We start from the raw sequence: 15,765 nt of genomic DNA on the forward strand, positions 1-15,765 counted from the left end.
GAGACACGGACAGAGAACCGGACAGAGACAGAGACACGGACAGAGACACGGACAGAGACACGGACAGAGACACGGACAGAGACACGGACAGAGACACGGACAGAGACACGGACAGAGACAGAGACACGGACAGAGACACGGACAGAGACACAGACACAGACACGGACACGGACAGAGACACGGACAGAGACAGAGACACGGACAGAGACAGGGACACAGACACGGACAGAGACACGGACAGAGACACAGACACGGACAGAGACACGGACAGAGACACGGACAGAGACAGAGACACGGACAGAGACACAGACACGGACAGAGACACGGACAGAGACACGGACAGAGAACCGGACAGAGACAGAGACACGGACAGAGACACGGACAGAGACACGGACAGAGACACGGACAGAGACACGGACAGAGACACGGACAGAGACACGGACAGAGACACGGACAGAGACAGAGACACGGACAGAGACACGGACAGAGACACGGACAGAGACACGGACAGAGACACGGACAGAGACACGGACAGAGACAGAGACACGGACAGAGACACGGACAGAGACACGGACAGAGACAGAGACACGGACAGAGACAGAGACACGGACAGAGACAGAGACACGGACAGAGACAGAGACACGGACAGAGACACGGACAGAGACAGAGACACGGACAGAGACAGAGACACGGACAGAGACAGAGACACGGACAGAGACACGGACAGAGACAGAGACACGGACAGACACTGGGACAGACACAGGGACAGACACACGGACAGACACACGGACAGACACAGGGACAGACACACGGACAAGCTTTAGACATGTACCAAAATATCTAAAGTCAACGTACTCCACCAGTTCATCTGAATAATTACTTAATACTACTCAGAGTTCATTAAAATTTAATTTCAGTAATGCTGTTTGTGTCAGAAATTCGGAGAAAACCAAGTCTTATTTTTATTTTAATGATTAAAATGACAGCAATGTTTATTTAACTCAGTCTACATGCAATGCTTTACATTTTTTATTTTTAAATTATTTTATATGAATATTTAACTTTCAAATAAGAGTTTAAAAGCACATTGGTTAATGCTGAGAACCCTATGGACTTCAAATGAAGATGCTTATTTGAATTTACTGTAATCTCTGCGGTGTCTTTTGCAGGAGCTTGTGGATGGTCTAGATGAGGCTTTCTCGAGGTTAGTGAAATTATATTTGGAGTTATATCTGGCACTTTTACACTATAACACCCTGCACACTGAACTTCAGCACAGATGTCGAGTATAGGGCACAACTATTCCTGGCGCTCCATTATGTGACCACAGCGGTATTTGTGATAGACATATTCAGCTCTGAGAATAAACTCTTTGGTTGGTCTATTTTTGCACCCCACTCAGTTTCACTTTCATAGAAAAGAAAAAGACATCTGCACATTTCTCAGCCATCTTCAATGTTGCATGGAATTTGACAGTTATTAGTGATAAACAGGCTCAGATGGTTAAGAAATCCCAATTATTACTTTTTTTTTAATGCATCGATCTTATGAGACAGTACAGAATGAGCCATCATATTGCACCTTCTGCCAGATTTGTAGCTGTGTTTCACTGCTGCTTTCAAGGCTGCATTAGATCTGATAATGAGACTTTATAAATAGTGTAATGCACTAACAATATCCAAACTTAAAACATTTGTTTTTACTTTACCAACCTTTTTTATGGACTATTGAATTTTACATATGGCACAATATAGAATGAGACGTCCCATTGCACCTTCTGCCTAGTTCATGGGGTGCTTTCTCAGCCATGTTTAAGGATGCATTAAATATGAAAATTTCAAATGATATACAGTCTAGGCCTCTAACAACACCCAAAGTTTGAACAATTTTCAATACATCAAGAATATTTTATGGACCTTTGAAATTGACATATGCTTTGATAACACCATAGAACGTCTACACATTAAGACAGACAAGAGAATATCTTTTAACATTTGAAAATTACACACTTTAGCATTAATTTACAAATATTAAGAAAAATTGGACCTCTCATAATATGGGATTTTTAAGGGAATATTTTATAGGGATAATATGCATGTTCCTGCTTGCCAATACACTCAAGAAATCAAACAATTGTGATGCCAAACGATTAGGTCATGTTTCAAATGACTATTATTTGCATACTATGGCATCGTAATGGCACTAATTAACAGCCGTTTTATTCTTCAAACCAAACAACAGATGTTTAACGATTTGTAATGGTGGTCATTATTCATCCAGACACATGGAGTGCCGTTCCCGAGAGATTAGCAGACATGAGATGAGCTGTTTTACAGCAGCGGGGGGTTCAGTCCATCTCCGCTTCACGCTGATTATTTGTCGTGTGCAGTAATTAAAAGCGTTGGCTTTTAATCAAACGCAGTACTTCGTTAATCTCCATTTAACATGCTTTCACCCTGTATGTGTGAGGAGAGACGCTCTAGATCTCTAACATGCAAGAACTTTTCCAATCAAGAATGAATTGGGATTGACTAAATCTCTGATTAAAGACTATTGAAGTGCTTTCCATCACCAGCTGAAGCTGTTCAGCATTTGAGATGGTTTAGCCTCAAAAACACAGTGGGTTGAGAGATATTATGGTCATAATTGACCATTTCTGTACATTATTGTAAGACAGATGAACAAATGAAATGAAATGACTGGTTGCACCGAACTTCAAGTTTATCCAGTATTAGATCTAAATGTCAGATTGACCTCTTGACTCAGTATATAAAAACAGATCATTTACATTGTACATTATTTTCAGATTATATAGTGCTTATGCTATTATCTAGTTACTATATGTATTCAAAAAAAGAAATCCTACTGTATCCTGCTGCTCTTACTGTTTTTTTTTTTTTTTTGCATTGTAAGTATGTGTCATTTACGGTATGTTCATAGCCCAAGTGGTTAAGTTATATGCAGTGTTATTTTAGTATTATTTTTTGTACTATTTATAGTATTTATTAATATTTTGAATTTGCTTTAAATCTTATATTTTCAGTTATTTTTATTTTAGCTTGTTTTGTAATTTTGCACTTTGGTCAGTTTTTAAAAATAATGTCTATTTGGCAAATATAATAATAATAATACAAAATAAAATAAAAAATAATGTCTATTTCTTAGTTTTTTGTTGTTGTTTTTTTTATAATTATTTTTTATTTAGTCATTTTTATACTTCAACACTGCAAAAATGACTTTTCTATGAAAATACAATACTAGTATTTCTACTCAAAATATCATGTTTAATTTGTGTCAGTTTTTAAAAAGTAATTTCTATTTGACTTTCTTTTTTTTCTTTTTGTAAAATGTTATTTATTCATTTTATTTAGTAATTTTAGCACTGCAAAAAGTAATTTTACAAGAAAATACCATACAAGTATTTCTACTCAAAATGTCACGTTTAATTTAACGTGTTTCTTTGTTTTTACTTGTCAAATTTACTAGCAATTTCTGATTTGAAAATTTTTCCTGTAAATCTTACACCATTTTTAAAATAAACAAAAATTTATTTAATTAGTTGCCAAGCCAACATTTGTCGTTTTCATTTAACTTTAGGTTTTTCATCTAATATTTATTTTTATTTTATTTCTGATATTTTTAATAGTTGCAATTTAAGCTTGTCAAAGTTGAATTAAGTTTAATACTTGGGAATTTGTTCAAATCTTTAAAGTGTGTAGTAGTCATGCTTACCTCAGCAAACAATAATAATAATTCTAATAATTCTTAATGCCTTTAGTCTTACAAAGAAATGGATCTTAGAGTGATTTTGTCTTTACGGTCAAGAGGTCATCTTTAGTTCGCTGTACCTCTGACCTCATTTCCTCACATTAGCCCAGCGGTAACCTTTGACACCAATGGCTGCTCAATAAACCCCATCAGGACATTTTAAAAAAATGCTGATAAAAAGATCACAATGTGGAAGTTCTATTATAGCAACAGCGAACCAAGACACGCTGACTAAACATGCAGCTTACGCTGAGTCACTGCTTCTGTTTTCTCATGCTGATGTTGTTTACTTCCTTCAGCCGCAGTCTGGATAGTTTTGAGTCCAACACAGGTAAAAATGTCGTTCACCTGAGCTGTAGTGACATGTGCCAGTACCGTAGTCCTCATCCGTCATAATTCACTCCGTCACAACACCATGATCATCTACCGCTGTAGTCCAGTTCTCCATCTGTAGCAGGTCATGCATGTTCCTCCTCACGGCTCAAAACCCTGTCCGGTTCTCACACCTCTTCCATAGGATTTTGAGAACTTCATGGCAGGGTTCTTTGCCAAGAGTTATAGAAACATCACTTGGATTCATCTTCATATTTTCCTAGTTCATCTTGTGATCAGTCGTCGGTTTCCAACAATGTTTGTTACTGTGAACCTTATTCTGTCATCATACTCGCCCTCAAGTTGTTCCAAACCTGAGTTGCTTTCTTAAGTTTAGCACAAAAGAAGATATTTTGAAGAATGTTGGTAAACAAACACTTAAAGGGGTCATCGGATGGAAAATTCACTTTACATGTTGTTTGAACATAAATGTGTGTACACATCCATCCTATTATGAAATTTAAATCCCTATTTTAAAATCGCTCTTTCTCAAATCAGGCTGTTCTGAGATTCCTGTCAGAATGACGTAGTTCTGCACAGATCGCTCCCATGATAGTTGAATGACAAGACCATGTTACCTTAGACCCGCCCTGAGTGAGCTGAGTGAGCTGAGTGAGCTGTCTGCCTCCGGTGCAGGGGAAGACAAGATGTCTCAGATTAAGCGATTGAAGTGCTTTGTTGTTGGATGTAATAATGAATATAGCAGTCATCATTTACTCCCAACATCTGAGCTGCTGAAGATGCAGAGGATTAACGTTACTTTCGCTTTGAAGTGAATGCGCTGATTCTCGATCTACATAAATGTGTCTATGTTCGTGCAAATCATTTGTGATCCAGCCTCAGCTACAGAAGAAGTGAGTATAAGGGTGTTTATGAATCTTTGCAAAACGCCTTTCCTAATAATGTGCTAACTAGCCAGTTTCGCAGCTGAAGTAAACAGTACTGCTGGTCACCCCACGGAAGAGAGGGGCGGAGTCAGCAGAGCTCATTAGCATTTAAAGCAACATGCACTAGAATGGCTTGCTAAAAACAGAGCTGAATTTGACAGGTTTAAAAAGGTGTTTTATCAATTATTTATCTTCATGTTGTTATTTTATCAGTGGAACACAACTTAACGCTACCTTTTAAAAGTTTGAGGTTTTTGTTAAAGTAATTAATACTTTAGTTTAGAAAGGATGCATTAAATTGATCAGAATATATATAATGTATACTAAAGATTTATGTCAAATAAATGCTGTTATTTTGAACTTTTTATTCATGAAGGATCCTGTAAAAATGGTTTACACAAAAATGTAAAGCTGCACAACTGTTTTCAAGGTTTATGATAAATGTTTCTTGAGCAGCAAATCTTCTGAATTTCTGAAGGATCATGTGATGCTGAGGACTGGAGTAATGATGATAAATTCAGCTTTGATCACAGGAATAAATTACATTTATATTCAAATAGAAAACAGTTCAAACTATATTTCAAAATATTAGTTTTTACTATACTGTTGATCAAATAAATGCTGCCTTTGAGAGACCGTTTTTCAGAAACATATGGCATCTAGCGTGACTGAAGTGCATTGAGGCTGTGTTGCAGTGTTACTGTAGTAATATTCCCAGAGATGTTCCTGTTTTGTTATTTTCCACAGCACAGTTTTCATTCCAGCTCCTCAGCGGTTTGATTTCACATCATGTGACATTCAACCACAGAGTACTGTCTCTATATTTAGGGTAGTAAAGAATAAAACACTACATTTTGTGCAGTTTTTCTGTCTAGGAATGGGAGTCATAAAGCATGTAACAACTCCACTGTAGGATTCAGTTAATGATTCTCTTGGTACATTCAGAGGAAGCTGCTGTTCTAAAATAATAATTATTGTATAAAAATTGAAGAAGTAACAAAACTCTGTTGTGAACGTGGGAATCATTTACCACAAGTTGTCAGCATTAGACTAATTTAAACTGATGACTCAAAACATCAATGATGTTTGGTTCTTTTTGAAAGATTCATTAAAAAGACATCAGTTCACAAATCAGACTGATCACTATATATGTGCAATGCAATAGAAAGACATACTGTCTTTGTTTTCTTTGTATTATTTCACAGTGTCCAGCCTTTATTTCTCATCATATTAAAACTTAATTATAATTAAAAATGACAAAAACAACCTCTTTGTGATTCCCATTATGCACACACCACACCATTTGTATGTTCTTTTACTATTATTCCTATGATATTACAGTATTTCAAAATGTTCTTAATTATTAAGCTATTAATTTTAGATTTTCTCATCATTTTTATAGTATAATTTTTTTTTATTATTCTTAAAATTATTTTAAGTGTGTATATAAACATTAAATGAAATATAGTTTAATATAGGCCTATTTTATTATTTTAAATATATATATATATATATATGTGTGTGTGTATGTGTGTATGTATATGTATGTGTATATAATATATATATAATTTAGAATTTCTTTTTACATTTGAACCTTTTTATGTCTAATGTTTATACAATCGTGTTCATTATGCCATGCGGGATTACAAATCTTATTTTATCATGTCTTTAAAATGTAACGAAGAGCTCCAGATCAGAAATATACCATGCATCTTTAAAGTGTTGTTTCTGGTGTTTTGCATGTATTCCCTGCTCTCTCTATGATCTGAACCGCTACTGATGTTGTGAAGATGTTTGCTGCCCGTGTTTAACTCATTCTCTCTGTGTGTGTTTCTCTCAAGACTCGCTGAGTCTCGCACTAACCCCCAGATGCTGGACATTGGGGTAAACCCTCAGGACTACAACCCTGAAGAGTGCTTGTCGCCTAGCAACTGGGACAAAGCCGAAGCCGAGGACGCGTTCGGGTTCTGATCGGCAGTTCTCGGAGGAACGAGCTCGCTGCGCGTCTCACCGGCGCCCTCTGGCGGCTGCAGCTGATTCCGCGGCCGTCCTTGAGTTGACATGCGCTTCGGCAAACCCAATGAGATGACTTCAACAAAAGCACAGACCAAAGCAATACTTTTCTTTTCTTTCTTTTTTTTTATTTTATTTCCCCCCCCCCCCGAATTATGTCTAAGTATATTGACATTTAAAGTTTTCTGTTACTTCCCATATCTTGCTTTTCTTTTTTTGTATGTATATGAATATAAAATGTGTGTGTATGACAATAACTGTATAATATTTGCTCAATTATTATAATTTTTTTTGCTGAGGTGAGCTTTGCAATTCTATGCACTCGAATGTCTGAACTCGAAGGCCTACTGCGAGATCAGGTGGTAATACATACTAAATAACATGATGTTTGAGGTTTGTGTGGAGCTGGATATACTAAATAACATGATGTTTGAGCTGGATTGTGTTTTTTGAAGTGGTGAAGGTGTTGTATATGTGAGTTGTCTGCCCTCCGATGTATGAAAACGAATGGATAAGTACACATAAAGCATACAATAATGGACAAAAAAGAGAAGGCAGGGTATTTAAACGAGACAATCTTATTTTTTTCTATTAAAATGTATTTTTGCATTTCTCTCGGTGTCTCTTTCTAAAGCTTCTGGTTTGAGGATCGTTCTGCTTATGCTATGGTTATTGTTCATTCTTCATCAGGTTACTATAAAGCACTATGGATGTCACAGTATCTGACGGTATTATTCGTGGTATCATGGTACTATATTGTGTTTAAAAAGCAAAAACATTGTATTACCATGAATATCCGTGGTATGCTTTTATGGAAATGCCAATCTGTTTTGTAATATTACATTTATTCCTTTGCTCTAAAATATACCTGAATTAATTTCAGGTTGAATTTAAGTGTAGCATATATATATATATGTGTGTATATGATCATCATAATGGATTGAAAATAATGCTGGCAGTTATTTTGTGGTTTAAGTTTTCATTAGTAGAATAACACCTCAGTGTTAGTTTCTGTTTGCATTATTAATTTCATGCTTTGTGTTGATTACTGTTTTGAGTTGACATGACTCTAGTGGTGAAACCAATGCAGTGCCATTATGATTATACTCATTTTGCTCTGGGACGAAAATAAGGTTAGCACTGGAATTTGAGTCTAAATAATATTTTTTTTATATTTTAATTTTCTTTGTGTGATTTAATTTTAGTGGCTAATACAAGTCATTATTCAGGTGTTAATGAATAAGCGGCACTGTCACGTGGTTTTCACGAGTCATTTATTAATATTCATAATAACACGTGTTGTAAATCGTAGTCGTCTCTGCACATGGGATAGACAGCATTTTAACGTCAAAAAAATTACACAAAACACCTTTAATTCTTGTTAAGCCACTAGTTAACGAACGTCTTCCTTCGAGCCAATCAGGCAGGAGAACTGACAGACCCCTAATTAATATTCATGAGGCCCACGTTTTCACTAGCAGGATTCAAAAATACCTATATTTTTATATTATAAGGTCAGTTATCTTCACTTGCCTATTTTTAAACTATTTTAAATAATATGAATATATATATATATATTTTTTTTAAATCACATGTTCTGGTTTCCAGCCAATCAGAAGACGATGTGTGGTTGAGAAGTGATAAATATCAGGTGTAATCCGCTCTCTGTCAAACTCGAGCAATGATGTGAAAAACTGAAGTTTATGGCCGATTGAGTAGCACTTCGAAGCGGGACCTCTTATTGTATCCGACAGGTACATTTTCAAAGTAGTAATGCACACTAAATTCTTCCATTACCATAATTGTCAATTTAGAAAATGGTGTATTTGACGGTTTTTAAAAACTCCTAGCACGCGCATGTCAGACATTTCACCAAAACCCACTTTTATGTTGTTTTAAACGACGATCCGATCGATTGTTTGCAAGTCAATCGTGCAAGTATTTACTTGAACCAATTAGTTTTAGGTTATCGTAACGTTAAATAACATGAGCATCGGTTTGACCTGATGCATTTCTTTGTTTGCATCAAAAGGAGACATTAAATATGCATCAATTTGGTTTTAGGGCGGTGAATTTGTATTAATGACCCCCATGCAATCAAAATCGGCATTTGTCTAAACTACTGAATAACATTATTCTTTCTCAGGTTCATGCACTTTGGCCAAGACCTCAATCTCCTGCTGGGATAAAACTGACCAGACACTCCTTTTTCCTCTTCCAGTCCGGATTGACTTCAGTTTGAATAACAATGTCTGATGATTCATCTTTTCATTTAAAACCACTATCAGTGTACTCACACATGGTGAGCTCCAAGCAGCAGTACAATGCCAACAGAGCGGTTTACAACATTCAAGTACACATTTCCAATAAAGAAGCCAGAGCATATAAAAGACGGCTGGAAGATTCATGTTTCGATGAGACCTATGAGACCCCTCCTAAAAGACGATGCATCACAAGAACATTTTCCCCGGATCAGGGATACTTTTCTGTGAACTCTCTAACCAGAGTCCAGGGACTGACACCTCTGCAGCCACTAATAATATCAAAAGACGTCACACCGCCTCGGTCAAAGGTCAATCAGCCTGTGACCCCTGTCGTGTCCACCCCTCTGTCCAACTGCAAACAGAACTGGATAGATCAAGACCGGGAGAGCCTTCCCTCCCCGATATCGGTTCTGAAATGGGACAGAGAGGATCCTGTGGCTGAAATATCACTGCGCACGTCTCTAAACTTTAATATTTGCAGTTCTGTTTCTTTAGTTGGCTCTCAGGGGCCTGTGAAAGGTGAGATCTCACATCATTTTATCCCAATCCATGAATCAAAATCCCACATCACACCCCCAGAAACAGTTGTCCCAGTGAAAGAGGAAAAAGGAGAGTCTGTCAGTCAACAGGCAGAGCCTGAGGTGTCTCTGAGAAAAGAAGAAACCACCACAGAGAGCTTTGAGAGCACACTACCCCTTCAGGTCCAGGTTTGAGCTCCATCCTTTATGCACTTGTGACATTTTTATTATTCTCTCCATGTTTTCTGCATCTGGCCCTAATGTTGTCTATTCAGCTTGTGCATTTGGTCACTCATCAGCCATGTGTGCTCCCACTGTATCAAATTGTCACTTTACCCACTGAGCAGGTGAAGTCCAAGGTGGTTGTTCCAGACAACACCACGACCACCAGCAAACCTGTGGTGATTTATGAAGCGGAGTGGGAGAGACGGAAGAAGACATATGTCGAGTCCGTAAAAAGACATATGAAAGAGAAAGGAGCGGCAAACGGTAAACGGTTCTGTTTCGTTCAAGGTGTGTAATTGTGTGCCAAACCTGTAAAAAAGATCTCCCATTATTGGCTGAATCCAAGTTGCTGTGTTGAACTGGCCATGATGCTCCTATAAACAAGTTCTGGTAGGCATACTGTTCACATTTTGACAAGTCAAACTTACCAATGATCACTTATAGTTATAGTAGTAATAATTCACCTAAAAATGAGAATTTGCTGAGCATTTACTCATCCTCAGGCCATCCAAGATGTAGATGAGTTTGTTTCTTCATCAGAATAGATTTGGAGAAATGTAGCATTGCATCACTTGCTCACCAATGCATCCTCTGCAGTGAATGGGTGCCGTCAGAATGAGAGCTGATTAAACCATCACAATAATCCACACCACTCCAGTACATCAGTGTCTTGTGAAGTGAAAAGCTGCATATTTATTAGAAACAAATCCATCAAGACATTTTAACGTCAAACCGTTGTTTACAGCTAAAATACACTTAGTCACCTAAACATAGTATTGCTTTATGTAGTGAACAAGTAGTCTTGTCCGAATCAGGAGAGAAATATGCATAAATCAAGCACCGCTTGCAAGCAAAACAGATTTTGATGTGAGAGACAAGTTTTATTATGGATTATGGACTGGTATTGATATGGTTTATAGTTTCTTATAAACGCTCTGCTTTTTGCTTTACAAGATATTAATCGATGGACTGGAGTGGTGTGGATTATTGTGATGGTTTAATCAGCTCTCATTCTGACGGCACCCATTCACTGCAGAGCATCCATTGGTGAGCAAGTGATGCAATGCTACATTTCTCCAAATCTGATGAAGAAACAAACTCTATCTTGGATGCCCTAAATTTTCATTTTTGGTGGAACTGTTTCTGTGTACTAAGATATGAGAAAGTGTTTTGACAAACATTATAGCAACATGTCTATGTTGGCAGGTGTCATCACTGAGCTCCATTCTTTGATGAACACTGTGGCCAGTCATCAAACTGGAAAGACCGGGCCACACTGGCAACACCCCTCAGACCTCACACGGAGGTAAATGTCATGAAACTTGTCAAGAACACGTTTTACCCCAAATTAAAAGAAACCTTGCTTAGAAAATGAAGCCTGTTTTTAGACTCAATAAGAATCTTTTGCACTGGGGCATTATTTGTATGACAGTTTAGCACGTTTTTCACCCAGTTATCACTATCATAATGCATTTGGATGTTTTTTATGCGTGGGTAAATAATATAAGCCGGTAGTGCCCAAATATAAATCGAAAGTCACATGAAAATATAAATTTGAATAAATAGTATTTTATCATGCAATACGATTTTATTTATACTTTTCATGTTTGCCTTCTTGATTTAGTCTTATATGTAGCCAGATTGTTGATCATCGTTTCTAAAATCTGGCTCACTTACATCATACCTGCAAATTGATTGCCGTTCATTGTACCATTTATGTAATACATGCAAAAACGGTTTTTAACATGCATAATAAAAATAAATGTTTCTTCAGCAGCAAATCAACATATTAGAAAGATTTCTGAAGTTTTTTAGCATGCATAATAAAAATAAATGTTTCTTCAGCAGCAAATCAACATGTTAGAATGATTTCTGAAGGATAATGTGATGCTGAATACTATTTTTTTGTATTTTGGTCAAATGAGGCCTTTGTAAGAATAAGAGACTTATTTCAAAAACATAAAATCCTTATGATTCCAGACTTTTGACCAGTACTGTACGTGTAAAAGTAATCTTTTTGTATGTCTATTAACAGAGCCCCTCCACTAGAGGGAGCTTTCAGACTAAAAATGTGTAACACCGTAAGATCCCATCGAGGAGACCAGATGCTCTTAACTTTAAATACCTGTTGAACACAATTTACTACATACTTTCTGTCGTCTAATTGATAGTTTAATTGATAGCTTTTTTTTTTAGCAACTTGTAGTATAATTTGAGGTTCTGGTTCATGTGTCTTTTTGCTGTGAAATCTTTATTTTTAGAAACAGTTTAGTTGCATTATGTAGCTTTCCTGTAGCTCGAATAGTAGAGTATGGCGCTAGCAACGCCAAGGTCATGGGTTCGATTCCCAGGGTAAGCAAGAGCTGGTAAAATGTAAAAACTGTAACTTGAATTCAATGTAAGTCGCTTTGGATAAAAGCGTCTGCTAAATGCATAAATGAAAAACTTTTATATTGTAATATTTCAAGATGAACACTTGATGGACTGACCAATCTTAGGTTTACTTGATTACCCAAGAACCTTTTTTTTTTTTTTTTGAAAAATCATGTTCAAATGTATGTATCAAATATGATATCATTATGCTTTTGATGAATGTTTATTCATCTCTCAGTCATAATTGTGTTGCTTTGTATGTTTTTGAAACTACAGAACTTTGATCATAACACTAAGCATTTAAATCTTACTCAGACACATTATTTGGAGCAGAGGTCTTCAACCCTTTTCCTTGGGACCCACTATCCTGAAGAGTTTAGCTACAACCCTAATTAAACACACCGGAAGCAGCCAATCAAGCTCCTCAAGACTGCTTGAAAATTGCAGGCAGGTGTGCTGAAGCCGGTTGGAGAAAAACTCTTCAGGACAGTGGGTCCCCAGGAACCTCTGATTTAGAGAAATAAAGTCCATTTTGCAATTTTGTAAGTAGCCTGTTATACTGTTAAAGATCCCAATGATTTACAAGCTATCGGAATTTCATATTACTTTTTTGGCCAAATAAATAACATCTGATATAATTCTGATGTATCATATTACAGAGAAGCGTGTCAACTTCTTGAAAGCAGGAGTTGCAGTTCTGTTCATGAATATCTAGTTAGTTCTCAGAGGAGTAAAACCTGTGGTTTTCCCAGTTCTACAGTCTTCCTTCATTCATTATGGGTTCTTTTTTTCCTCTTCTCTCTTGTTTGTAGGAATTATCTTCAGTCCCATCCCAGATGTCAGTTCATCTCCCTTGACGAGTGGCAAAAAAGAAGCCATCTTTCCTATCGACGCTTTGCTAAAGTGCCAGATTTCTTCCACAGGAGCCCAGTGCTCTGATTTACTTTTTACTTTCATTGTTCTATATATTTGTTGTCGTTTCATAACTTCTCTCTCTGTCATCGGTATAAAGGTGAGGATCATTGATTCGTGCTGCTGGTTAGTTGCTCGCTGAGAATCTGTTTTTGTGTGATTTCACAGTGTGTGGTGTGTGTTTGTACTGCATGTTTCATCCTAGAGGTGTTGATGTCATGTAAAAAGAGATCTATGTATAAATAGATGATGTATATTTGTATTTTGATGCTTGTAGGATTCAACGATGTATGGTTTGATATTTATGTGTGCAATTATGCAGGATTAATATTCTCAGTTGAGTTTAGTTCTTTAACCAGCACTTATTCACCTTTGCAGCTGCTGTACAGTTTTTCAATCGCCAGACAAATTTGTCTAATTTGCTGTATATTTGATTTGTTAGCCATTTTCTTTTTTTGTTGTATATTGTTACATGGTAGTTTGCTTTGTTGAGGGCAAACGTTGCAGTGTTTCTTTAGCTATTTTGTAAACTAATTAATTTTTAAGCATTAAATGCATATAAAGGGACAGATTTTATATTTGTGAGCAGAAAAATATTGTTGACGAGCATGTATGTTGTGTCCTTTTGATTGGTTTTGTTCATTTGTTACATTTGCTTAAAACAGTTTTATAAACTTTATACATTTAAATTAAACAATTTACTGTATTTGTCTGACTCTGATCATGTTATTTATTTTTTCCATAGCTGCTGGTTATTTTATAAAACAGTAAGTGTTGGGAAATAGTACATTTTCATCTGGTTACAATAATATACACAGTAATTTCATGATATCAGTTATACTTATTTTGGATTTTCTTGATGATTTGAAATATATGTAATTTAATTGTGAATTAATCAAGCAGTTTTTGAGATTTCAGGATTCCCTATTAGATAGTACTTGGTCTTGGATGCCCGAAATAGCGGTCAATGTTGATTCACTTCAATGTAGATCTGTTTAGTTCATTTATTAGGGGTTCGTGCACGTAGTGCAGAAACCCTATTGTATTTGTTAGGATTTTTATTATTATTAGGGGTTCGTGCACGTAGTGCAGAAACCCTATTGTATTTGTTAAGATTTTTATTATTATTATTATTATTAGGGGTTCGTGCACGTAGTGCAGAAACCCTATTGTATTTGTTAGGATTTTTATTATTATTATTAGGGGTTCGTGCACGTAGTGCAGAAACCCTATTGTATTTGTTAAGATTTTTATTATTATTATTATTATTATTCTGCCTTAAAACGAATCGTGCAGCCCAAACCGTAAGGGCTAGAGAGCTGAAACTTGGTCAGAAGGTAGTAGTCTTGCTCGCTACTCAGATACAAAGAATCGGCCAAATCGGCCAAACGGGGGCGCTACAGCGCAAAAACCTAAAATTTCAGACATTTTTGGCCCACAGTCGTAAACCGTGTGTCGTAGACTCAAAAACTTTACATCGTTGCAATCCTTGGGTTAGCCCGAACAAAAGTGGAGTCCGAAATTTTTGAGCTGCGACGCTTCCTTCTTGCCCTAAAATTGACCTATATCCCAGACCTACTTTTGCGAACTAGTCCTAGGTTTTTCGCCTGATCGGAACCAAACCAGTGCAGAAATATTCTGTGGACACTGAATATCAATAATTATCAAAAAAAAGTTGCAATTTTGATTTTCGGCCGATACAGTACTCCAATTAGCGTCTATGCTAACGTTAGCCAAATGTTGTTGGAAGTATAGCTCTGGAACGGAATGAGCTATATTCACCAAACTCGGTACAAGTATGTACGAGCTCAATCTTTGGTCAAATAAAAAAAATTGCGAAGCTCTGCCACTTAGGGGCGCTATAAGACAGAAAAAACATATAAATGGTTATAACTAGGCAACCGTTGGTCCGATCGGCTTCAAAATTGGTATGCAGCATCTTGGTCCAAAGGGGCACAAGTGTATATGAGGACATTCACGTATCTCAAAAAACATGGCCGCCATTGGCCAAAACATTTCAAGCACCAATTAGACAAGGTTAACGGAGGTCGATCGGAACAAAACTCGGTGGGCATGTTCGACTCATGGCCCTAAAGGTCTGTAAGAATTTTGAAAGAAATCGGCCACAAGTTGGCGCTAACGAGATTTTTGGCTCTGTAATCACGTGGTGTTTTACATATCCACACATAATGCATATCATCTGATAGATCTCCTCATAATGAACAACTTTTCCTCTTGGACCAAAGCTGTCAATCAAATCGTTCATTAATTATTCAGAAATATGTCTAAAACCTACTTTTGCGAACTAGTCTCTGGTTTTTCACTCAATTTCGATCAAACCACTGCAGTAATAATCTCTGGACTCTCTAGATCAATAGTTATCGAAAAAATGTTGAATTTTGTCCTTTGGTTAGCCATAATTGGCTAATTTCA

At 36.7% G+C, this 15,765-nt stretch overlaps 2 protein-coding genes across 8 annotated transcripts in view; both read left to right on the plus strand.

Moving 5' to 3' along the window:
* LOC306884605 (low density lipoprotein receptor adapter protein 1-B-like) overlaps positions 1-7,759 on the plus strand; it is a 45,550-nt gene extending 37,791 nt beyond the window's left edge. The window contains exons 8-9 of the mRNA XM_079440605.1: positions 1,170-1,204; positions 6,869-7,759. Of these exons, the coding sequence (XP_079296731.1) occupies positions 1,170-1,204; positions 6,869-6,998 (165 nt within the window). The 3' untranslated portion in view covers positions 6,999-7,759. The remainder of the gene's footprint in view (positions 1-1,169; positions 1,205-6,868) is intronic.
* A 715-nt stretch (positions 7,760-8,474) lies between these two features.
* LOC306884176 (uncharacterized protein) lies at positions 8,475-14,037 on the plus strand. Of its 7 annotated transcripts, none has more exons than XR_013785421.1 (6): positions 8,651-8,693; positions 9,187-10,011; positions 10,170-10,311; positions 11,002-11,094; positions 11,254-11,353; positions 13,233-14,037. XR_013785421.1 is itself a non-coding variant. In XM_079439896.1 (5 exons), exons 2-5 carry the CDS (start codon positions 9,289-9,291, stop codon positions 13,357-13,359), a joined length of 1,092 nt encoding a protein of 363 aa, XP_079296022.1. In that variant the 5' UTR covers positions 8,475-8,693; positions 9,187-9,288; the 3' UTR covers positions 13,360-14,037. The 7 variants fall into 7 exon arrangements, 4 of the variants coding, with proteins under 4 accessions (XP_079296022.1, XP_079296023.1, XP_079296021.1 ...); XR_013785422.1 differs by having other exon boundaries at positions 8,658-8,794; positions 13,233-14,036; XM_079439896.1 differs by lacking the exon at positions 11,002-11,094 and having other exon boundaries at positions 8,475-8,693.
* The last annotated feature ends 1,728 nt before the right edge of the window (positions 14,038-15,765 follow it).

The sequence above is a fragment of the Barbus barbus genome (assembly GCF_936440315.1).
Source record: "Barbus barbus genome assembly, chromosome: 18".
NCBI classification, from domain to species: Eukaryota; Metazoa; Chordata; class Actinopteri; order Cypriniformes; family Cyprinidae; genus Barbus; species Barbus barbus.